The sequence below is a fragment of the Anolis carolinensis genome, unplaced genomic scaffold (genome assembly GCF_035594765.1).
Source record: "Anolis carolinensis isolate JA03-04 unplaced genomic scaffold, rAnoCar3.1.pri scaffold_10, whole genome shotgun sequence".
Taxonomy (NCBI): Eukaryota; Metazoa; Chordata; class Lepidosauria; order Squamata; family Dactyloidae; genus Anolis; species Anolis carolinensis.
The window spans coordinates 14,175,976-14,200,920 of NW_026943821.1; the positions used below are offsets into that span (position 1 = coordinate 14,175,976).

Genomic DNA, 24,945 nt, shown 5'->3' on the forward strand with positions numbered 1-24,945 from the left:
AGTCAATCAAAGCCTATTGGTCTAATGGGAATAAAAATTAGTTGACCTTGTTTGTTGATACATACTAAATTTGTCTGGATTTTTGGACTGTGTTTAGGGTCTACCCCAATGAACATCTGGCTTTTACAACTGGTGAAGCATAACACTCACATACTATTTCTTATGCATTTGAGATTTGAAAAGTTCATGCTGAGCTGGAGGATTCTCTCAACTGTAATCCAAAAAGATAATGGCTAACATCGTCTTGGGAAGTTACATCATCGCAAAGAAACATACGATCCTATAAAGTTGAATTTTGCCATTAAACAATCTTTGTATTTCTGGGAGAAGTGAAGATATAGGCACACCATTATGAGCTCTGTGTAAATCATTCCTGAAGCTGTCCCAAAGTGCAATGGTCCCAATGTACAACATCTTTGAAGCAGTGTCCCATTGTGTAATGAGAATCCCCTTTGTCCAATGAGACATCTTGCATGATGATCCAATGAGCACTGTTGCAATTCTCTAGTATGGCTGTATCAGGTCATCAGCCTCTCTCTGTCATTGCAAAGTTGCACATCATAGCCCTGATGCAGAATCTTGGCCAAAGTTCCCAAACCTTGAATATCAGCTAATGCCAACCACATGACTTTCATGTCAAACGAAGCTGAAATGCCACCCACTTTGACTGTTCATTTGCAAAGCACTAAAAAGGGTAAGGAGAGTTCAGTACTAGGCTGAAGGGATCAAAATGGATAAATACTCAATTTACATCAACACTGTAAAATGAATGGCATTTTCCCACTTTAAATGCATGGGTCATTGCTCTGGAATCCTGGGTGTTGACTGGTGAGGTGCCAATACTCTTTGGCAGACAAGGGTAAACACCTTATAAAACTACAACTCCTAGAATTCCATAGCATTCAGCCATGGTACTTAAAGTGATCTCAAACTGCATATCAGTGTATTAGAAGAGCAAACTAGGAAAGGAGACATTAAACTAGTGGTTCAGCCAGAATGTGGAAATGATGGCTGACACAGACCAGCTTTGGTCCTCCATTCTCCTTCTTGTGGGAAAAAGTGGAGGAATGTCAGCTGACTACCAACTGGAATACAGACAGAAAAAGGAAGAACCAGTTGTGATCTGCAAAGCACTATCTCCAACCACTGATTGGAAATATTGATCAATTCATTAAACTATTCATCAATCACACACAGTACTATTCAAGATTGGCTACTTAGTTACATAACTAACTTAGAGACAGATAACTAAGCAGTGTCTTTTGGCTTGACCCCTCAATTTTGACTTATTAGGCAGCAGCTGCTGCACAGGACAGGGGTCCATTTTCCAAGCAATCAGGATACAGAAATTTGGCATTCCCACCTCACTCCTATAAGGGATTTCTGGTGCTACAGCCAGAAGCAAGATCTTTGTTGCAAGGGAGGTGAAAACATCTGTCTTCTATATCCCAATCAACAGGAGATCAGACCTTTATCGATTGCAGCAGCTGCTGCCTGGAAAACCAGGACCGATGGGATTTTGAAATCCCTGTATATTCCCTGCAAGTTGTGTCAATGTGTAACTTCTTAAAAATGGGTGAAGGACAATTCTGAAAGCCAGGTTTACACAACAAAGTCAAGAAAGAATAATACAGTTTGAATTGTATCCCAGAAGCATTGCCTATTTTCCCTTGTGTAATAATCCTGCAATGAAAGAGATGCTACAGAGAAAGCCATATTTTGTATAACAAGAAACCTGTCTTTTTGGAATAGGAACAGTAAATGTTCCCCTCGTATGAGAGCTGAGGGGGCTTCAAAAGTGAGAGGATGGGATGAAGCAAAGTCAAAGGTCACTCTTTTGGCCCTTGTAGACAATACCAAGTTAAATGATCCAATGATCTGACTCGAAAAAGCTTGTGATGAGAATAGACATGGATGTGGGTTGGGTAGGAATGCCTCATGCAAAATGTCAAAAAACAAAACAATCTAAGTTAATGGCCACTTTTTATCCAAAAAAGAAAGCATAAAATTATAAATACTTCAACCGGCCCATTATTTCCCTCTAAATACCTCCTGGAATATATTCAAGTCGGAGATATATGGACAGAAAGATAGATATATATTTACTTGTGCCAAGACCCGCATAATAGAGCAATGATGGAATTTTATCATTCATCATCTTCAGGAAGGAGCATTCCGTTTCATGCCAAAGAAAGAAATCACACATAAAATTCTTGACTTATTTTTTTCTTTGCAGCCATTAGAGTTTTCCTTTAGCAGCTCACATTTCTCTTTGTGGGAGAAATTAGTTTGGATCGGAAGGCTGAGGGTAGCGGAAAGGATATCAAGACTGGCTGATTTTAATTCTTTTTTGCAGGAAGGCTCTTTAGAACGCAGGGCAAAACATCATCATCCATTAAATCAAAAAGCTTTGGGAAATAATTTCTTTTCATCTTTATTTTTGGACTGCAACTTCCAGAACAACAGGCTCACTGAGGGTTGTTGGGAGTTATGTTCCAAAAAGTTACTGATCTAAGTTCTGGGTCTGACTTGGCTCCTATTATATATAAACCTTCCTTGCTTAGTTTTTCCATACCTCACAAGCTCTGAGGATGCCTGCCATAGATGTGGGTGAAACGTCAGGAGAGAATACTTCTGGAACATGGCCATACAGCTTGGAAAACACACAACAGCCCAATGAAAATATTTCTCCATTCCTTACACCATCCATGTAATAATAATAATAATAATAATAATAATAATAATAATAATAATAATAATAATAATAAGAATAATCCTCAAGATTGAACTTCAAAGACTCTGGCAGAAACCAGTGCAGGTGGTCCCGGTGGTGATCGGCACATTGGGTGCTGTGCCAAAAGATCTCAGCCAGCATTTGGAAACAATAGACATTGACAAAATTACGATCTGCCAACTGCAAAAGGCCACCCTGCTGGGATCTGCACGCATCATCCTAAAATGCATCACACAGTCCTAGACACTTGGGAAGTGTTTGACTTGTGATTTTGTGATATGAAATCCAGCATATCTATCTTGTTTGCTGTGTCATAATATAATAATAATAATAATAATAATAATAATAATAATAATAATAATAATAATAACAATAATAATAATAATAATATTTCTTGCCCACCCCTTCCCATGGCGCAAGGTGGGTCACAACATTGCTAAAACACACATTCACTTACCTTCTCTGTTACCTTCAAAATAAAATAAAAGTTCTCTTTTCACGCAACAATTTTCTATGCAGAGGTTCTTGTGCAAATCTGTCATGTAAACTGACTATACATTTGAAGTGTAAACAAGCCCATAAAGAGAAGAAGTACACATATACAAACCCACTTGGGAGCTAGAATTCAAAAGTGGCAATTGGCTGGAAAATAGGTAGAAGACCATTTTCAGCACCATCCCTCACACCGCAATTCCCAGGAACCTTTGGGAAAAGAGGGGACAGTTAAGTTGGTATGAAATCAAGAATGAAACGAAGAAGCAGTAAGATGAAATCAGGTGGATTTTATGGCACTTTAGAGGCTAGGAGAGAAGCGGGGAAAGAGAGACCGAGCGTGCCAATAGAAACTCATAATCTTTTCTAGACTGCAGACTATTTCACAGTTCTTAATGAAGTGTAATATAGGGGAATGTTATTTGGGAGTCTTTAGTCTAGCTATGAGGTGTGCATTTCGGCATGTTGCTTGGGCTGGCATACGTCTGCATTTGGCCTCTTCATTTTGCATAAGAGCTGCAATCCAGTGTCCCTTTAGCGTGAGCATCAGCATGTGAAGATATATTGCATGACATGTCCCCCAGGAAGAAGTGCAAAATTGTACACTTGTAAATGATTTGGTGCTATTGTCAACATGCAACTGCAATGCCCAATGTGCAACTATGGTGCAACAATGCACCACCATAATTCAAATACTGTTACATTTGCAATTCTCCTTCTTCTGCTGTTAGTAGGACACACACATGGCACTGTGGCAGATACTTTGCCCTACATACATAGAACAAGATAGGCACCACGATTTAAGGGAAATATTGACAAGCTGGAACATGTCCAGAGGAAGGTGACTAAAATGATCAAAGGTCTGGAGACTATGAATCCCTATGAGGAGCATATTAAAGAGCTGGGCCTGTTTAGCCTGAAGAAGAAAAGGTTGGGAGGAGACATGATATACATGTATAAATATGTGAAAGAATGTCATAAGGAAGAAGGAGCTGGCTTGTTTTATGCTGCCCTGGAAACTAGGAGTAATGGGTTCAAATGACAAGAAAGGAAATTCCACTTGAACATTAGGAAAAACTTCCTGCCCAAAGGAGCTGTTCAACAGTGGAACCCTCTGCCTTGAAGTGTAGTGGAGACTTTTAAATAGATTTTGAATGGCCATTTGTCAGGGGTACTTTAATTGTGCTTTTCTTGGCACGGGGTTGGACTATATTACCCATCTTGTCTCATCCAACTTGATGATTCTATGATTCAATATGCATAGAATTCCTAACAGAATGCCTTCTCAAGCAGAGTGTGGACACATTCCATACTATAGTTCCCAGCATCCATAGATCAGCCTGGTAGGGATTGTGAGGGGTTGCATGCAAAATAAAGTACAATTTATGAGTTTTATTATCAAGGTAAAGGTTTTCCCCTGATATGAAGTCAAGTTGTTTCCAACTCTGAGGGTTGGTGCTCAGCTCCATTTCTAAGCCAAAGAGCCGGAATTGTCCATAGACACCTCCAAGGTCATGTCGCCGGCCTGACTGCATGGGAGTGCCATTGATCTACTGCATGTTTTTGAACTGCTAGATTGGCAGAAGCTGGGGCTAACAGCAAGAACTCACCCCATTCCCCGGATTCAAACCACCGACCTTTCAGTCAGCAAGTTCAGCAGCTCAGCGGTTTAATCCGCTGCACCACCAAGGGCATCATTTTATTATCAAAACTATGGTTATTTCCATATGTTACAGTATCTGTGGTAGCAAACAGAGCTGGAGAGGACAAGCCCAAAGGTGTGGGCAAGGAAAAGAGAAATTCAAGAAAGTTGGCCCTAAATGGTCTACCAGGATTTTATCATAGTATATTTATTGTATGTGACCGCATTTGTTTATGACTTGTTTTATTGTTGATTGACTTGTTTTATTGTTGTGTTTTATACTGTCTTCTGCCTGGGCTTGGCCCCATGTAAGCCACCCCGAGTCCCTTTAGTGAGATAGGGTGGGGTATAAAAATAAAATTATTATTATTTGAAACACAGTAAGATGAGTCCACAGCAGACACTCTGCTGGCTGTTGAATTGGATCACATGTCGTACACTTCCCAAGTGTCTAGGACTATGTGATGTATCCACGAATAATGCGAGCAGATCTCAGTAAGGTGGCCTTCTGCATCTGGCAGGTGGAGATTTTGTCAGCGCCGATTGTGTTTAAGTGCAGGCCAAAGCCTTTAGGCACTGCACCCAGTGGGATCACCACTGGGACCACCTTGACCGGCTTGTGCCAGAGTCTTTGTAATTCGATCTTTAAATCCTCATATTGTGTCAACATTTCCAGTTATTATTGACACAACGACATTGTACGACATTATTATTATTATTATTATGACACAGCAAGCAAGATAGATATGCTGGATTTTGTATCACAAAATCACAAGTCGAACACTTTCCAAGTGTCTAGGACTGTGTGATGTATTTTCGGATGATGTGTGCAGATCCCAGAAGGGTGGCCTTTTGCAGTTGACAGATCATAATTTTGTCAATGTCTATTGTTTTCAAATGCCGGCTGAGATCTTTTGGCACGGCACCCAATGTGCCCATCACCACCGGGACCACCTGCACTGGTTTCTGCCAGAGTCTTTGAAGTTCAATCTTGAGGTCCTGATAGCGGCTGAGTTTTTCCTGTTGTTTTTTGTCAATGCGACTGTCACCTGGGATGGCAACATCAATGATCCAAACCTTTTTCTTTTCCACAACTGTGATGTCTGGTGTGTTGTGTTCCAGAACTTTGTCAGTCTGGATTCGGAAGTCCCACAGTATCTTTGTGTGTTCATTTTCCACAAACTTTGCAGGTTTGTAATCTCACCAGTTCTTTACTGCTGGCAGGTGGTACTTGAGGCATAGGTTCCAATGAATCATTTGGGCCACAGAGTTGTGCCTCTGTTTGTTGTCTGTCTGTGCGATTTTCTTACAGCAGCTGAGGATATGATTAATGGTTTTGTCAGTTTCCTTGCAGAGTCTGCATTTTGGGTCATCAGCTGATTTTCGATCTTGGCCTTAATTGCATTTGTTCTGATGTCTTGCTCCTGGGCTGCAAGGTTCAGGCCTTCTGTTTCCTTCTTCAGTGTCCCATTTGTGAGCCAGAGCCAGGTCTTCTCCTTGTCAGCTTTTCCTTCAATTTTTCAATGTTGTCATCATCATTATTATTATTATTATTATTATTATTATTATTATTATTATATTACCACAGAAAGGCAAGGCAATTCTTGTCTTCTCTATCTTGGTTGAGGTTGTGGTATATTGTCAGTTTTACTTAGCCTGTGGTGTATTTGCCCAGGTGCCCAGGGCTGGTGCGGCTGGGAGGGCAAGGCAACCAGACCAAAAGGGAGTATGTGATTGGAAAGGCAGAGAGCCTGGGTGGAATGGCGGGTGGGAAGGGATAAGGAGGGCGAAGGATGAGAGCCAGCTGTCAGATCCCATCCCGTCATGGCTGGCTGGTTGTCAGACACTCTGCCTGGATTGTCAGGACTTTGGACAGTTCCTTTCTGCACATGAAGCATGACAGCTGCCTGCAGACAAGAGCCGTGACTCTCCCGGCTTGCTTTTATAGCTGGGAGCCATCCCAGATTTCTGAATTCCACCTATGGCAGATGGAGATTTCCAGGTCAGTGGGTTAGTGAGTCTCCTTTGTAGGTTAGTCTCAATCTTAAAGAAGCTATCCAAGGGTGATGCATCCAGTCCTTCCTAAATAAATTCAGCACCTTTGCTACCTTCTTTCACATTTTGAGTAAAATTCAGTGTGGATTCATCATCACACTTACTGTATATACTCGAGTATAAGCCTAGTTTTTCAGCCCTTTTTTTAAGACTGAAAAAGCCCCCCTCGGCTTATACTCGGGTGAGGGTCCTGGTTGGCTTATATTTGGGTCAGCCTATACTTGAGAATATATGGTACATTTATTATTTTTCTCTATTATTATTGGTATTATTACATTTATTATTTTTCTCAATTATTGTTGCTACTATTACATTTATTTTACTCTATTTTTATTATTATTAATACATTTATTATTTCACTTTGATCTTATTATTATTATTATTGCATTTATTATTTTACTCTATTTATTATTACATGTATTATTTTCCTGTATTTATTATTATTATTATTATTATTATTATTATTATTGCATGTATTATTTTACTCTATTATTATTAAAAGGATATATAAGCACATTTATATTGAAGACGAGAATAATGATTTGATCAGAGTTGGACAGTCTTATCCTAAATTTGAGCTTTATGTAAATATTCAAAAACATTTAACCTACTGATGCCTCAATTAATGTAATTTTATTGGTATCTATTTTTATTTCTGAAATTTACCACCCTCGGCTTATACTTGAGTCAATGTTTTCCCAGTTTTCTTGTGGCAAAATTAGTTGCCTCGGCTTATATTCGGGTCGGCTTATACTCAAGTATATACGGTATCTGAATATTGATCATGGTGTAGGTAAAGGTATCAATACCTGCACAAGGATGGGGGAGTTACAACTTGGAGGAGGAAAAGAAAATGGAATTATCTCCCCTTCCAACTGGGTCTTCAATGGAATAGGCAAAGTAAATATTATCATCATCACAATCATACTACCACCACCATTTCTATCCTGTCTCTTTAAAGCAGTGGTTCTTAACCTGGGGTCCCCAGATGTTTATGGCCTACAACTCCCAGAAATCCCAGCCAGTTTACCAGTTGCTAGGATTTCTGGGCGTTGAAGGCTAAAAACATCTGGGGATCCCAGATTGAGAACCACTGCTTTAAAGTGTTTAATAACAAATTTTAAAAACAACATTAAAATTCAAAAGATACAAATTTTAAAGTGAGATTTATCAATCAAAATACAGCTTGAACATCCCTTATTCAAAATGCTTGGGACCAGGTGTTCTTGTTCCATTTTTCTATGCTGAGGAGTCTGTTGTCCATAGATATCTCCAAATGTGTTTTGCCGTCATGTCTTCATGTCTGCATGGGACACCCTTTTACCTTCCCATCGAGGAGGTACCTATTGATCTACTCGCATTGCATGCTTTCAAACTGCTAGGCTGACAGTTGGGAGCTCACCCCAACTCACGGCTTTGAACTGCTAACCATCCGGTCAGCAGTTTTTCCTACAGCTAGTGGTTTAGCCCGCTGTGCCACTGCATACAGTTCTTAGGTAAAGGTAAAGGTTTCCCCTGACATTAAGTCCAGTCGTGTCCGACTCTGGGGGTTGGTGCTCATCTCTATTTCTAAGCCAAAGAGCCAGCATTATCCATAGACACCTCCAAAGTCATGTGGCAGGCATGACTGCATGGAGCTCCATTAGCTTCCTGCCAGAGCAGTACCTATTGATCTACTCACATTTGCATGTTTTCGAACTGCTAGGTTGGCAGTACGTACAGTCCTTACCTGTATGTAAAAAGCAAACATAGTGGGATCTAATCTCACTTCTCTGGGAGGAGAGTTCCAGATCCACTTTGAACATCTCCTATGTTCCCATCAGATGTATCTTGGAGAGTGATGAGACAAATGGCCAACATATGCGGAAATACTCAAGAAAACACAAGATAACTTCCAACTGAAATCAATGATAGAAATAAACCAGCAGGGGTACAACATGAACTGGTTTGAATATGCACAAATACACCAACAATATCAAAAAGATGTGCATACAGGATTTGAAGAAGAAAAGACAGACCTTGATAAGATACTTCAATCAAGAAATAGACAACTATCTAAGCTCTACAGTCTCCTGTTAAAATTACACACAGAAGATGAATATATCAAGGAGTGTATGGTAAAATGGACCAAAAACATTGGTCGCTCGATCAGCTTAGAAAGTACTTAAAATTAATTACAAAATAAAACTTGAGATATATGTATTGGGAATGTTTGAGACTAGTCTCGTCGGTGATCTCAATAAAGAAAAAGGACTTACCTTTCTGACGACAGCTGCAAGAATGGTTTTTGCTAAAATGTGGAAATTAGAAAAGATTCCGGACAAAGAAGATTGGATAAATAAAGTATTGGATATAAAAGATATGGATAAACTAACATACTTATTGGGGAAAAAATCCAGGTAGTGGTGTAAAAATGACCGATTGTTCTACATTGGAGGAATATATCAATTTGAACTACTAAGAGTAAAAAGAGATAAGGTGATGGAACTTTGAAGATCAAAGGGGAAAGGAACTTACTAATTTTGAAGAAAAAGCAAGAAATTAATAAAACAGAGGTCATGAGTTCGAAGCCCGGGTAGGGTTAAGCCCCCGACCATTAAACAGCCCGGCTTGCTGTTGACCCATGCAGCCTTGAAAGACAGTTGCATCTGTCAGTTAGGGAAATTTAGGTACGCTTTATGCGGGACGCTAATTTATCTAATTTACAACATCATAAAACTGCCAGCAAAACACGAGGAAAGGAATGAGGAAGTACAGCCACTAGTGGACAGTGAAGCAACAGCTCCCCCTGTGGCCGGAATCGTGAAGCTGGAAATAAATGTTAAATGCCTCTGTGTCTGTCTATATATGTTGTTTGTCTGTTGGCATTGAATGTTTGCCATATATGTGTTCATTGTAATCCACCCTGAGTCCCCTTCGGGGTGAGAAGGGTGGAATATAAATACTGTAAATATATAAATAATAAATAAAACAGAAGAAAGAAGAACTGAAGTCAACATGTTAATTTTTTTATAACTTTTTTTCTCTTCTCTCCCTTTTTAGAGCTCTATCATTTTTCCTACTTTTCTATAGTTCATATTTATGTTTCCCCTCTTTCGCTGTATAAAGTTTTAAAAACTCAAATATATATATATATATATATATATATATATATATATATATATATATGACAGACAATGGATTCCCCAGCAGATTTCAAAGCATGGACAGGTCTATAAAGGGCAATACAGTCTTTAAGATAATATTAAGGATTCAAATAAAATGAGGGGAAGCCCTAATGTGAGATCGTTCTAGTCATCCATTCAGTTCCATACTGTCCACATTGTCTGGTCTCTAAAACTTTAGCAAAGGTTCTCTCTAAAAATGCCAGGGATTGGATCTGTAGCCTTTTGCCCGCAAAGCACTTGCTCTGCCAGTAAGCTATAACCCATCCTCAAGGTGAGATCCTGGCACCTTGGTCAATGAAGTACAAGACGTTAAGCTTAGAATATAATTTATCATCTCATTCTATTGGATCAATAGACAAGGACCAGTCATCCACTCTGCTCCCCCCACCCTCCAAAAAAAATCTTCCACAAAGACAAGATCTTTACATTTGTGGTCAATTTAAAACTGGCAAAAATTCAAAATAGTTGCTCCTCCTGAGAGCACATTCCTTACAAGATTGATCATTGCCTGCCGAGGCATTTTTAGAAAATCTATCACCAGCTTAGGAGTTCAGCATTCTTCTATGAAAAATATAGGGGCATTTCACAAAGCGAACATCTTTGCATTTGTACACAAAATAAAGTAGACATGTAGGGTGTTATTTATTTCCCTGGCCACAATATAGACAGGGGAGAGAGAAATGTATTTATTATTTTACAACCCAATTATCAGGCTTCACAGAAGACCAGAAAATCTGCTATCTTCCTTTAGACAAAGGACGCCTGTGTAACACGCAGGGCAGTGCTGTCTGGTGAAACTGTTAAGAGTCTTAAAGAAAAGACCAGACTAGATGAGAAGCCAGAGCTATATGAATCAATCTCTGCAGGGGTCGGACTCAAGGAATTAGCCTTCCTGCTACGTAAATATGCTGCTTCGCCATTGCAGGTCACCCACTCTTCACAAGGCATAAGGTGAGGAAGGAAAAATATACCAATCCCTGTATCATAGAATTCAGAAAACTTTAAATTTGGATTACCTTCTTCATATGGAATTCAAGTCCCCAGGGCCAGATCAGCTACATCCAAGAGTATTGAAGGAACTAGCTGAGGTTATTTCAGAACCACTGACAATTATCTTTGAGAGTTCTTGGAGAACAGGAGAAGTCCCAGAAGATTGGAGGAGGGCAAATGTGGTCCCTATCTTCAAGAAGGGAAAAAAGAACGACCCAAACAATTACCGTCCGGTCAGCCTCACGTCGATACCAGGCAAGATTCTGGAAAAGATCATTAAGGAAGTGGTCTGCAAACACTTAGAAACAAATGCAGTCATTGCTAATAATCAACACGGATTTACCAAAAACAAGTCATGCCAGACTAATCTGATCTCTTTTTTCGATAGAGTTACGAGTTGGGTCAATACAGGATATGCCGTGGATGTAGCGTACCTAGATTTCAGTAAGGCCTTCGACAAAGTCCCCCACGACCTTCTGGCAAACAAACTAGTTAAATGTGGGCTAGACAAAACTACAGTTAGGTGGATCTGTAATTGGCTAAGCGAACGAACCCAAAGGGTGCTTACCAATGCGTTGTCTTCATCATGGAAAGAAGTGACAAGTGGAGTGCCGCAGGGCTCCGTCCTGGGCCCGGTTCTGTTCAACATCTTTATTAACAACTTAGACGAAGGGTTAGAAGGCACGATCATCAAGTTTGCAGACGACACAAAACTGGGAGGGATAGCCAACACTCCAGAAGAAAGGAGCAGAATTCAAAACGATCTTGACAGACTAGAGAGATGGGCCAAAACTAACAAAATGAAGTTCAACAGGGACAAATGCAAGATACTTCACTTCGGCAGAAAAAATGGAAATCAAAGATACAGAATGGGGGGCACCTGGCTAGACAGCAGTGTGTGCGAAAAAGACCTTGGAGTCCTCGTGGACAACACGTTAAACATGAGCCAACAATGTGATGCGGCAGCTAAAAAAGCCAATGGCATTCTGGCCTGCATCAATAGGGGAATAGCGTCTAGATCCAGGGAAGTCCTGCTCCCCCTCTATTCTGCCTTGGTCAGACCACACCTGGAATACTGTGTCCAATTTTGGGCACCGCAGTTGAAGGGAGATGTTGACAAGCTGGAATGTGTCCAGAGGAGGGCGACTAAAATGATTAAGGGTCTGGAGAACAAGTCGTATGAGGAGCGGCTTAAAGAGCTGGGCATGTTTAGCCTGCAGAAGAGAAGGCTGAGAGGAGACATGATAGCCATGTACAAATACGTGACGGGAAGTCATAGGGAAGAGGGAGCAAGCTTGTTTTCTGCTGCCCTGCAGACTAGGACACGGAACAATGGCTTCAAACTACAGGAAAGGAGATTCCACTTGAACATCAGGAAGAACTTCCTCACAGTGAGGGCTGTTCGACAGTGGAACTCTGCCCCAGACTGTGGTGGAGGCTCCTTCCTTGGAGGCTTTTAAACAGAGGCTGGATGGCCATCTGTCGGGGGTGCTTTGAATGATTTCCTGCTTCTTGGCAGGTGGTTGGACTGGATGGCCCATGAGGTCTCTTCCAACTCTACTATTCTATGATTCTATGATTCTATGGCCCCCGATGGTGAAGCATGTTAAAGCACTGAGCTGCTGAACTTGCGGACTGAAAGGTCGCAGGTTCGAATCTGGTGAGTGGAGTGAGCGTCTGCTGTTAGCCCCAGCTTCTCACAACCTAGCAATTTGAAAACATGCTAATGTGAGTAGATCCATAGGTACCGCTCCAGCGGGAAGGTAACAGAGCTCCATGTAGTCATGCCGGCCACATGACCTTGGAGGTGTCTATGGACAACGCCGGCTCTTTGACTTAGAAATGGAGATGAGCATCAACCTCCAGAGTTGGACATGACTGGACTTAATGTCAGGGGAAAACCTTTACCTTTACCTACCTTCTTCATAATTTCTTAGCCAGCTTGATGAGTGAAATGGGGATTCTGGGAGCTATAGTCCAAAAGATAACTTTCCTGAACTCTGTGCATAACTTGCAATTGTAATCCAAACCTTTCCAAGCAATGCAATATGGGAGGCAATTGCTGGCATCCTGTAACAATGTGCACATTGGGTTAATTATTTTCTAATTTCTATAGCACAATATATCTGCAGTTAGGAGCATAAGTAAAGTTGCACATATACCAACACTGTGCATTGCAGTTGTGTTGGTTTGTGTTGTGCATGATTGCTATTGTGTGGGGGAGGGGGGTTGCATAGTGTTGGTGCCCCATATCACCACATGTAGATATCTACACTACAGTGAAGGGATATTGGATTGCAGCCTGCCATGGCCTGAGTCGAAAGAAGTCCTTGCTGAAAGTGCTTGAATAACAACAAAGGTGCTCCCATTGCATTTGCATCAGCCCCCAAGGCGTTTGCTGTGTTTGCTTTCAGTGAACAATGTCTATACCAGTGTTCCTCTTAAGTGTATTTTATTTCTCATTTCCAATTCTGCCTCAAGAGAATCAGTGATAGCTATCAGTTGATATAACAAAATATTTAACAGATGAATGGACAGTCATTGTTGTTATGTGCCTTCAAGTTGTTTCTGATTTATGGTGATCCTAAAGTGAAATTATCACAGGGTTTTCGTGGTAAGATTTGTTCCGAGGTGGTTTTCCTTTGCCTTTTTTTGAAGCCAAGAGAGTGTCCAAGTTCACCCACTGGGTTTCTATGTCTGAACTATTATTATTATTACTGTATTATTATTATTTGAAACACAACAAGATGAGTCCGCAGCAGACACTCTGCTGGCTGTAGTATTGGATCACACGTCGGACACTTCCCAAGTGTCTAGGACTGTGTGATGTATCAGAGAATAATGTGCGCAGATCCCAGTAAGGTGGCCTTCTGCAGCTGGCAGGTTGGGATTTTGTCAGCACCAATTGTGTTTACATGCAAGCCAAGGTCTTTAGGCACTGCACCCAGTGTGTCGATCACCACTGGGACCACCTTGACTGGCTTGTGCTAGAGTCTTTGTAATTCGATCTTTAAATCCTCATATTCTGTCAGCTTTTCCAGTTTTTTTCTTCAATCCTGCTGTCCCCTGGGATTGCAACATCGACAATCCATACTTTGTTTTTTAACACGATCGTGAGGTCAGGAGTATTGTGCTCTGTCTGAATTCGGAAATCCCAGAGTAGCTTGACATGTTCATTCTCTGTAACTTTTTCTGGCTTGTAATCCCACCAGGTCTTTGTTGCAGGCAGATGGTATTTGTGGCACAAGTTCCAATGAATCATCTGAGCAATGGTGTTATGCCTCTGCTTGTTGTTGTTGTTGTTGTTGTTGTTATTATTATTATTATTATTATTATTATTATTATTATTATTATTTTATTATGACACAGCAAACAAGATAGATTTGCTGGATTTCATATCGCAAAATCACAAGTCGAACACTTCCCAAGTGTCTAGGACTGTGTGATGTATTTTCAGATGATGCGCGCAGATCCCAGTAGGGTGGCCTTTTGCAGTTGGCAGATCGTAATTTTGTCAATGTCTATTGTTTCCAAATGCCGGCTGAGATCTTTTGGCACGGCACCCAATGTGCCGATCACCACCGGGACCACCTGCACTGGTTTCTGCCAGAGTCTTTGAAGTTCCATCTTGAGGTCCTGATAGTGGCTGAGTTTTTCCTTTTGTTTTTCATCAATGCGACTGTCACCTGGGATGGCAACATCAATGATCCAAACCTTTTTCTTTTCCACAACTGTGATGTCTGGTGTGTTGTGTTCCAGAACTTTGTCAGTCTGGATTCGGAAGTCCCACAGTATCTTTGCATGTTCATTTTCCAATACTTTTGCAGGTTTGTGATCCCACCAGTTCTTTGCTGCTGGAAGGTGGCACTTGAGGCATAAGTTCCAATGAATCATTTGGGCCATGTAGTTGTGCCTCTGTTTGTAGTCTGTCTGTGCGATTTTCTTACAGCAGCTGAGGAGATGATCAATGGTTTTGTCGGTTTCCTTGCACAGTCTGCATTTTGGGTCATCAGCTTATTTTTCGATCTTGGCCTGAATTGCCTTTGTTCTGATGTCTTGCTCCTGGGCTGCAAGGATCAGGCCTTCTGTCTCCTTCTTCAGGGTCCCATTCATGAGCCAGAGCTAGGTCTTCTCCTTGTCAGCTTTTCCTTCAATTTTGTCAAGGAACTTTCCATGCAATGTTTTGTTGTTCCAGCTGTCAGCTCTAGTTTGTAGTGTGGTTTTCTTGTTGTTGTTGTTGTTGTTGTTGTTGTTGTTGTTGTTGTTATTATTATTATTATATCATCTGGAGATATGCAGAAGGCCCAGTTTTAGCCTCAGCCGCACCTCTGCTTTGGAATATTCTTAGTGATATTGAGTGACTGGAAGGAAATTATAGAGCAGCTTGCAGTGATTGCCTCCTTGCCCCCTCCTTGCTTGCCCTGCTCGGCAGGCCTGTCCTCTCTGAGCCATCCATTCCTCCCAGGGATGCCAGAGTTCCTATCAGTCTCCTTGCAGCCCCCTCACAACTCATCTCCAACCTGACCAGTTCTCTCCCCCTGCCTCCCCTGGGCTGTCTCCAATCAGAGCAATTACCCATCATGGAGCTGCTATTCATTTAGCTTTCATCACAGCTCCCATTTAAAAGCAACAAAAATGATTGAAGAGCCAGGAGGGAGTCAGCTATCAGGACAGATTAGCAGGGCTAAATACCAAAAGCTCATCCGAGGGGGGCGGGGGGAGGTGGCGGGACAGAACGGTAGGTGAATCTCTCGGAAGATGCGAAAAGGGAGAGGGAAACCGTCCATGTTGTTCCTTTCGCCAAGAGTACAACCCTGTGCTATTATGCTGATGGGTCCAACACTTCCTCTGCAATCTGTCATCAACCAGGAAGCCGGAACAGAGAAATCCCGGATGAAAGTTGGGATAAAAAATCAAGGTCATAGAACAAAGCCGTGGAGGTAACACTTATTCAGAAGTATAGTGTGTAGCTTCCCTCCATCTTTCCCAAAGTGAGCCCCAATATTTGTTTCTCAGCTGGAGACATTGTGGTGTTGTGGTTTGAGTGTTGGACTAGGACAATGGAGAACACGGTTTGAATACCTGCTCAGCTCTGGGCAACTCATGCTCTCTCAGCCTCTGAAGAAGCAAAAGCAAACCCTTCTCTGAAAAAAATCTTGTCAAGAAAATCTCAGGGCAGTGATTCTCAATCTGTGAGTCCCCAGGTGTTTTGGCCTCCAACTCCCATAAATCCCAGCCAATTTACCAGCTGTTAGGATTTCTGAGAGTTGAAGGCCAAAACTTCTGGGGGCCCACAGATGAGAATCATTGCTTCTAGATAACCATAAGTAAGAAAGATGTTGATGGAAGTTAGGAATGACATCCCACATAACCACTATGGACTGCCTGTTTCTGAAGAGAGACCTTTGGTTGTATGGATTTATTTTATTTATTTACAGTATTTATATTCTGCCCTTCTCACCCCGAAGGGGACTCAGGGCGAATCACATTATGTACATATAGGGCAAACATTCAATGCCCATCAACACATCGAACCAAGACAGAGACAGACAGACAGACAGACAGACGCAGAGGCAATTTAACCTTCTCCTGAGGGGATGTTCGATTCTGGCCACAGGGGGGAGCAGCTGCTTCATCATCCACTCTGATGGCACTTCCTCACTTCCTCATTCCAACGTTGTAAATTAGTCGAACATGCCTCCCCACTTTTATATGTGGTACCTTATTTCCTACTTGATAGATGCAACGATCTTTCAGGTTGCTAGGTCAGCAACGAGCAGGGGCTATATTTTTTATTTTTAATTGACGGGTGCTCACCCCGCCATGGACTGGCCTCGAACTCATGACCTCATGGTCAGAGGGATTTATTGCAGCAGCTGCTCACCAACCTGCGCCACAGCCTGGCCCCCGGAATTCCACTCAATCTGCATTTCCAAAGGGCATGTTTGCCCCAGTTGCAGGGAAAAGGGTGGTCCTGTTTGGGCAGAAGGTGTCACTGCTTATTTAATCTCCCAAATGAGGAATACTTAGAACAGGGTTGGGAACGTATAGCCCCTGAACCCTAATAAATGCGACCCTTGAAGCTCTCTGCCAGCTTCTCAAAGCTCTCCAATTTCTTCCTATTGGGGAAGTGAACGTGCATCATGGAACCTCAAGCCAGTACAGTTTCCTATTGGCCAGAACACTTCTGGAAAAGGTATCGCACTACTTCTGGTTTGCATTTTGGACAATATATTGCTGAAAACAGTGACAAAACACATGGCTGGTGTGGCCCATATGAGAGATTGGGTGAGATGTGCTGGAGGGAGGACAATGACTAGTAACTGCCCAATTGCTCATACTGACTACAAAGAAGGATGCTGGATAGGAAGCTAGACATCTCATTGTCCCATGCTGTGATGTCTCAGGGACCTTTGGCCCATGACCCCGCAGCCATCATAGATCAAACTGAAGAGGATATGGGTTTTTTCCCACCTTAGCAAGATTCTGTTCTATTCCAGATGTCCCCTGTTGACATTTTCATGCCAAAGCCAATTACGGACGCCCTTGAAACAGAGCCTGGTTCCCTGGAAAGTGTTGTGTTTGATAGGAAGTCCTTTCTCAAAACACATCGCTCCCATAAGCAGTTTCTGAGACGAAGCGCGAGATTAGCGGAGAGAGACGATTGTAATTAAACCGTTTCCCTTGGGAAGTTTCAGGGAGGCAGACATGTTAAAACAGCTACTTTCTCTGAGAACAATTGGGGAGTTAAACACCTGTTGGGGGGAGCTCTTGAACTTCCATAAAAGTTCTGCACTGAGCTCTCCCTATCGCGGTGTCAACGTGACTAATCAAAGAAGAACATCATCCCTTGTTTCCGTGCGCTTACTCACGAGTAAACCGGAAGTTGCGTTTTCACTCCTGTTCAAGTTTGGACTGTGTTTCAGATCCACCACGAATTACCTTGCCTAGCTTCGAATCCTTGTCTGGACTTTACTTCAAGAATCTCCCGGTGAATCCTTGCTCTTTCCCCATTCAAACTTCCAAAGAGTTTGAGTGTGTTTCGGTTATTGGATTGTAGACTTTGGACTCTAATACTGGACATATAACTTCATTTATTTGGACTATTTTTGAAAGGACAATTGCTTGACTATATACGCTGCATACTTTTGTTTTATTTTTTTATTGCATTAATAAAGATATTAGATTGTTTATTGGCCTCCGTGTTGGTTTCCAGTGCTCACGCAGTCTAGGGGTGTTACACATGCCACACATTGTCCAACTCACTTAATTCCGCATCCCAGGTGGTGAATCGTTTGCCACCTGACTTTTCCCATTGATCCAAGGCAACATGAGAAGCTTCCCATGTTGTCACCACAGTGTCATGTGTCAGTTTGCCTTCCCCTTTAGGATGGAGCCCACTAGAAGTTACAATGCTTTGTAAGATGAGAGCTGGTGGACTTTGTTGTAAAAGGATAGGTGAACCGTTGAATTCACCCCATCTGATGAAGTCACAAGTGAACATTATCAAATTCAGCCCGATGAAGTCACAAGTGAACATCATCTACCGCAGATGGAGAAGACTTCTTGCTCCTTACCTGTACAGAGAAAGGAGAGATTCTTCTTCTCCACCTCCTTTGAGAGTCCTGCTGAAAAGAATAACCTTGAGGGAGGTCATTGGGGAAGGGAGAGGCAAAAGCGATCTCCATTTCTCTTATCACCACTATCAATAATGGAGAAATACTCACTGGGGGCAATTCTTGGAGAGATGAAAGAGGTTTTCTTGTGTCTCTTCACTCCCTAGACCTCAGAGGACAGAGAGGGGAGATTTCATACCCAGAAATTTTGTTTGAATGCCTTTGCTTATATGATGTTTCTGTGCCTGGCCAGGCTCCGTCTCTGCCATTCCACCTTAATTATTCGACAGCAGCAGAAATTCATTAACGGCGCTTCATATTGCTATTCAGAAACAAACAAGAGCTCTTGTTAATGCCTGCACAAAGGGGACTGTGCTACTAAGAAAATTAAAACTGTGTTAATATATAACAGTTTTAATTTTCTTAATATGGCCCCCTTTGCACAGGCCTTCGGGGGAACTTACATTTGTTTTGGAGAGCAACAACATGAAACATCTTCTGTGAGTTTATTTGATGCTTTGCTTTCGCTTTTATGCAATGAGCTGCAGGGTGTTCTTTTTCTACTTTATTTTTTTCATGGCTTGTTTTCAGCTATCAGCATTGTTAGAGCCAGTAGACAAAATTTGCTCCAGCTCATTCTGCAAAACCAATGTGAAGCAGTAAATAATCCCACCACACCCCTCTCAACTGTTGAGGATCTCTCATGCAGACGCAAATGAATGAACATGCAGCAGGAAAAAGCAGAATGGAGAGAAAACAAGCTTTGAATCAATCAATTCTACCTCAATTTCTATTTGTAACTTGGCCACCAGCAAAGCAAGTTTGCCTCATCTTCTTCCAAACTAATTCAGAAGAGGAAATCTCCTGCAAGCATCACAAAAGAGACATACTTTTCTGGTTCCAGTGAGAACCCATAGGTAAAGGTAAAGGTTTTCCTCTGACATTAAATCCAGTCGTGTCCGACTCTGGTGGTTGGTGCTCATCTCCATTTCTAAGCCGAAGAGCCAGTGTTGTCTGTAGACACCTCCAAGGTCATATGGCCGGCATGACTGCATGGAATGCCATTACCTTCCCACCACAGCGGTACCTATTGATCTACTCACATTTGCATGTTTTGAACTGCTAGGTTGGCAGAAGCTGGGGCTAACAGTGGGTGCTCATTCTGCTCCCAGATTCAAACCTGCAACATTTCGGTCAGTTCAGCAGCTCAGTGCTTTAATATGCTGCGCAACCAGGGGCTCCGAGAACCATACCCTAACTCAAACCATGAAGACCAATTCGTTTCCTGAAAATCTACATAGAAAATACTACTGTCTTTTGACCTCAACACCTGAATAGGTTGCTATATTTTGCCCCCCGTATTCAAATGGTCTCCATTTTCCATACAATGCAAGTCATACAATAGGGTGTCAAAAAATCAAGCTATTGCACTGCTGCTTTCTCTTTCTAAATCATCCCAAGAAACATAGTTATTTTTATTTTAAAAGGAAATTTGGAAATACAAATGGACACCGACCAGTATGGCAAGAATATTGCTTAAAAAAAAAAAACACCAACCAGGTATGTAGTGTGGCAACCATAAATCTGGGAGAGGAAGGGTGACCTTCTTTAAGGCAGCTTTTCAAAGGAACTTGCACTTTCTTCTTGCCATCTCAGGAAGAAAGTACTTTACCTGACCATTTCAGGTAAGAAGTTCTTCATACTAGCTCAAAGATAGAAGCTCTTTTCTTCTAGCTTCAAGGACCAACTGCCACAGTTTCCATTCAAGTTTAAAACAGAGAGTCCTAGTGGAATTTCTAGACTCCAGAATGGAGTCCTACACTTGATAACAGAAAGGAGAGTGTTGGCAGATGAAACCTACAATCATAGAACATAAGAACCTGAAGTTCTCTTGCAAAAAGGCACATCCGAATTATAGCACTCAAAGGTCAACCCACCCCAAAGAATCAGCCCTGCTTTCTTCCAAATGCTTCTTTTATAGCACCAGTGGGGTCTTGTTTGCCACAATCCTATACTTGAAGGAAAGCATAAGATTCCTTGACACTTATCATCAACGCAATATCAGGATTTGCTTTTACTCCATGACATTAATTCAGCGTATTTGCACCATTCCAAGGGATCCTTTATGTGGGCTAAATCCAGCCCATCATGCCATTTTGTGTGGTCCTCCAGATGCTGGATTAGGGTAAAGGTAAAAGTTTTCCCCTGACATTAAGTCTAGTTGTGTCCGACTCTGGGGGTTGGTGCTCATCTCAATTTCTAAGCCGAAGAGCCGGCGTTGTCCATAGACACCTCCAAGGTCATGTGGCTAGCATGACTGCATGGAGCACTGTTATCTTCCTGCCAGAGTGGTACCTATTGATCTACTCACATTTGCATGTTTTTGAACTGCTAGGTTGGCAGAAGCTGGAACTAACAGCGGGAGCTCACCCCATTCTCCGGATTTGAACCGCCGACTTTTTGGTCAGCAAGTTCGCAGCTCAGAGGTTTAATCTGCTGCACCACTGGAGGCTCCAGATGCTGGATTACAATTCCTGTATTCATCATCAGACATGACTAGAGGTGATGGGAGTTGTGATACAATAAAAAACCGGAAGGCTTCAGTTTTGTTCTGTTCAGTTAGGATCATGGGATTTGGATTTAGATAGAAGGATTGTGAATATGATGTCTGGCTTTAAAATGCCATTTGACCTTTCCCCAACCTCAGAGCCACAAGTGCTGTTAGGTTGTAATTCCCATTATGCCTGGTGTGCATGGCAGATAATAAAAAATGATGGGAGCTTTTCATTCAGTAACATCTGGGAACCAAAACTGGGTAAAAATTAAAGAGCACCAACCACTATGTAAAAAATATATATAGTTGTCTTTCTGTATCCACAGATTTTCCATCCATGGATTCAACGGCACTATGAAGACAACCATAAGACTGATGTCGCCCTCAATGAAAATGTGTTTGACAGTGACATCCCTGCTTTATGTGACCGCATAACAATTCTTTGCATTCAACCTATACAAAGTATATCCTTCTGAGACCCCATATTTCACTCTTCCCTTACATGGATTAGTTGAAGTGTTGCCTTAGCTAACTCAGTTCCTTTTCTGTGCTCATTTGCCATCTGTAATCCAAGAAGAGGAAGTTTCTAAATCCAGAAAACTTGATCTCATACACTTTGCTCAGTTTCTCAACAAGGAAGCCATGGGAAGAAGACATAGTTCCATCTTTGGATGCCTGGATCCCATTTCAGTGGCTATCAGCCTGGGGTACATGCTTCTTCATGAGATGCTCTCATAACAACTTCAGACTTGGGTAGCACTGCGTACTTGTCTGGGGCCAGGTCTTGGAGCTGGGAGAGGAAAACTGCTGTCCGTGGTACTGATGGGCTGGAAAGGGTTGAAAGAAAAGAGAGTGCAGGTTAGAAAAATGCTTGAAATGGATAAGTCATTGTCATTGCCCCAGCAATATTTTTCATTGAATTTGCTAGAAGGAGGGATGGATGAGAATGTCTGTAAATGTTGACGAGAAGTTATCAAAAATTGCAAACTTCTTCCCATCTTGAATTGAAAGATTTTTAGAACCTGAGTGATGGAAAAATTAAAATTCACAGATTTACCCACCCAGACCAAGAGTTTGGACTGTTTAACTCTTAGATTGCCCTGTGTGTTCAACCATGATAGTGGGGACTTAAGGTTTCCACCATATTTTTTTCTGAAAAGCTCCTCATTCTTAATACTGCCAGAAATAACATCAAGGAATCCACATTAGGAACATCTGCACCAGTTGAATTTCCTGAGTTCAGGATTTCCTTTTACATATTATTTTGGGAGGAATATAGTCCAAATTTATTTGAGTTCAGAAGGAAAAAGAAACTCGAAAGTGGCAGGCCCTTTTCAACTCAACTTCTAATAACTCCAAAAACTGTCCTTTAGCAAAGTGTTGGTCACAAGACTTACCAAAGAGGTTGGGCCTCCATATTTGCACAGGTGTTTCTCATAGGTGATGGCGTAGATATCTGAGTCTCCAGATGACCAGCAGGAATTCCTCCAAGAAGGATCATTTGACTCCAGCTTGTTCCCATTGGGAAACTGAAATGGCATTGAGAGCATTACATTTGATAGTGGGATTCATTTCTCACATTTATTGGCTACTTTTCCATGTGTGTACATGAAATCAAACATACAAACTGCAATAATGTTGAACAATTAAAGTGCTTGGCACTTACAAATAGAAACAAGATAACCAGCAGGGAAGAAATCATTACACAGCACTCAACACTCTAAATTTCTAAGTGGTAAAATGGCACATCCATTAAGCGGTGCACTATAATTCAATCTAAAACCTTATTAAAAAGAAGTTTGAAATGGCCCTTAAGTATTGCTCAAGATGGTATCTCAGAGAGGCTCTTCCATCCAAGAGATACCATCTCTATAAATGGCCCTTTTTACCTTAGGTTGCATCTACAGTGTAGATTTACTGCAGTTTGACACCACTTTAACTGCCTTGGCTCAATGCTGTGGAATCCTGGGAGTTACAGCTTTCATAAGCATTGTAGGCTTCTTTGCCAAAGAGAGCTGGTGACTCACCAAACTGCAACTCCATAGTATTGACCATGGCAATTAAAGTGTTGTCAAAGTGTGAGACACTATAGGTTATTGGCACTGTTCTGAGTTCAAATTGTTTTATATACTAGTGGTTTTATTTTGTATTGTACTGTGTCTTTATTTTATGTGTTGTTTTAGGCATCTTGTGCCATATATAAGTCGCCCAGAGTCCCTTCAGGGAGATGGAGGCAGGGTACAAAAATAAAGTTGTTGTTGTTATTATTATTATTATTTTATTATGACACAGCAAACAAGATAGATATGCTGGATTTTGTATCACAAAATCACAAGTCGAACAGATAGTATTATTATTATTATTATTATTATTATTATTATTATTATTATTAGTGCAGTAATTCTACACTGTAGCTACACCCTTAGTCATTGACTGCACATTATTGAATTGAGCACACCCAAAAAGGTTCCAAAAGGTAATAAAAGTCAGGCAAATTCAAATAGGGGAAATGTACTGATCCTAAGCCAGTGGTTCCCAACCTGTGGTCCGTGGACCACCTATGGTCCCCAAGAACTAAATTATGGTCCATGGCCTCACTGTTGCTACATCATTGCAATGAGAGCGACTGCTTTTGTGAAACCCTCTTATAGTGCCGAGGCAACGGAGATGTCGGGAGGGGAGAGGCTGACTATCCACGAAAGACACAACAACAAGCCTCCTGACTGCTGCTTCTCCTCCTCCTTCCTCTCCCCTGAGCGGAACCGTTCCATATGGCACCTGGAAGCGGGAGTGCCTTGGTGTCTTTGTTTTTAGGTCTCTTCCTGGAGTTATTTGGTGTGCTGATTCAAAAAATTACATTGGATAGACGACGTCAGTTCTAGATGATTAAATATGGTTTTATGTAGGTGAGCAGATGGTGACTACTGGATGGCATATGTTCTGCATCAGAAATTAGAGCTGATGTGGTCTTTCCAATGCAATTTTCTGAATCAGCAGCCCAAATAACCAAACTGAATTTAAAGTTGATCAAAAACTGATTCATAACCCTTTTGGTACTAATGCTGGAGAGTGGTCCCTGGTCAAAGTGGTCCCTGGTCACAAAAAGTTTAGGAACCACAGTCCTAAGCTATGTGGGGCTAAAAAGTAAAAGTGAGACCGTTGGCTACATGAGCTTCCACACACTGAATGTCAGGTACCATCAGCCATAGAAACCTATCCATTGGTGAAGCTTGATGGGAATTCAAGTGTATCTCTGAAAGCCAAAGTCTTCCTAGTTATGCATTAAAAGGTAAAGGTTTTCCCCTGACGTTAAGTCCAGTCGTGAACGACTCTGGGGTTGGTGCTCATCTCCATTTCTAAGCCGAAGAGCCGGCGTTGTCCGTAGACACCTCCAAGGTCATGTGGCCGGCATGACTGCATGGAGCACCCTTACCTTCCCACTGGAGCGGTACCTATTGATCTACTCACATTTGCATGTTTTCGAACTGCTAGGTTGGCAGGAGCTGGGGCTAACAGCGGGAGCTCATTCCGCTCCTGGTATTTGAACCTGGGACCTTTCAGTCTGCAAGTTCAGCAGCTCAGCGCTTTAACACACTGTGCCACCACCAGGGCATAGCTTAGTATAATGCAGGGGTGAAGTGAGATCCAGGTTCCAGCCTAAACACTGAGCCACAAAACTGGGAAATTGTATTGCT

At 41.8% G+C, this 24,945-nt stretch overlaps 2 protein-coding genes across 3 annotated transcripts in view; one reads left to right on the top strand and one right to left on the bottom strand.

Moving 5' to 3' along the window:
- The window catches only part of iglon5 (IgLON family member 5), a 245,013-nt gene extending 222,697 nt beyond the window's left edge, over positions 1–22,316 (top strand). Inside the window, exons 9-10 of one of the 2 annotated variants that reach the window (XR_010000673.1) lie at positions 21,092–21,258; positions 21,577–22,316. The gene's annotated coding sequence lies outside the window, so the exon portion shown is untranslated. The remainder of the gene's footprint in view (positions 1–21,091; positions 21,259–21,576) is intronic. The other variant, XR_010000674.1, reaches the window with a different exon arrangement.
- Positions 21,649–24,945, bottom strand: part of vsig10l (V-set and immunoglobulin domain containing 10 like) — a 41,880-nt gene continuing 38,583 nt past the window's right edge. The window contains exons 10-11 of the mRNA XM_016996088.2: positions 22,648–22,779; positions 21,649–22,077 (exon numbers count right to left, since the gene is read on the bottom strand). Of these exons, the coding sequence (XP_016851577.2) occupies positions 21,994–22,077; positions 22,648–22,779 (216 nt within the window). The 3' untranslated portion in view covers positions 21,649–21,993. The remainder of the gene's footprint in view (positions 22,078–22,647; positions 22,780–24,945) is intronic.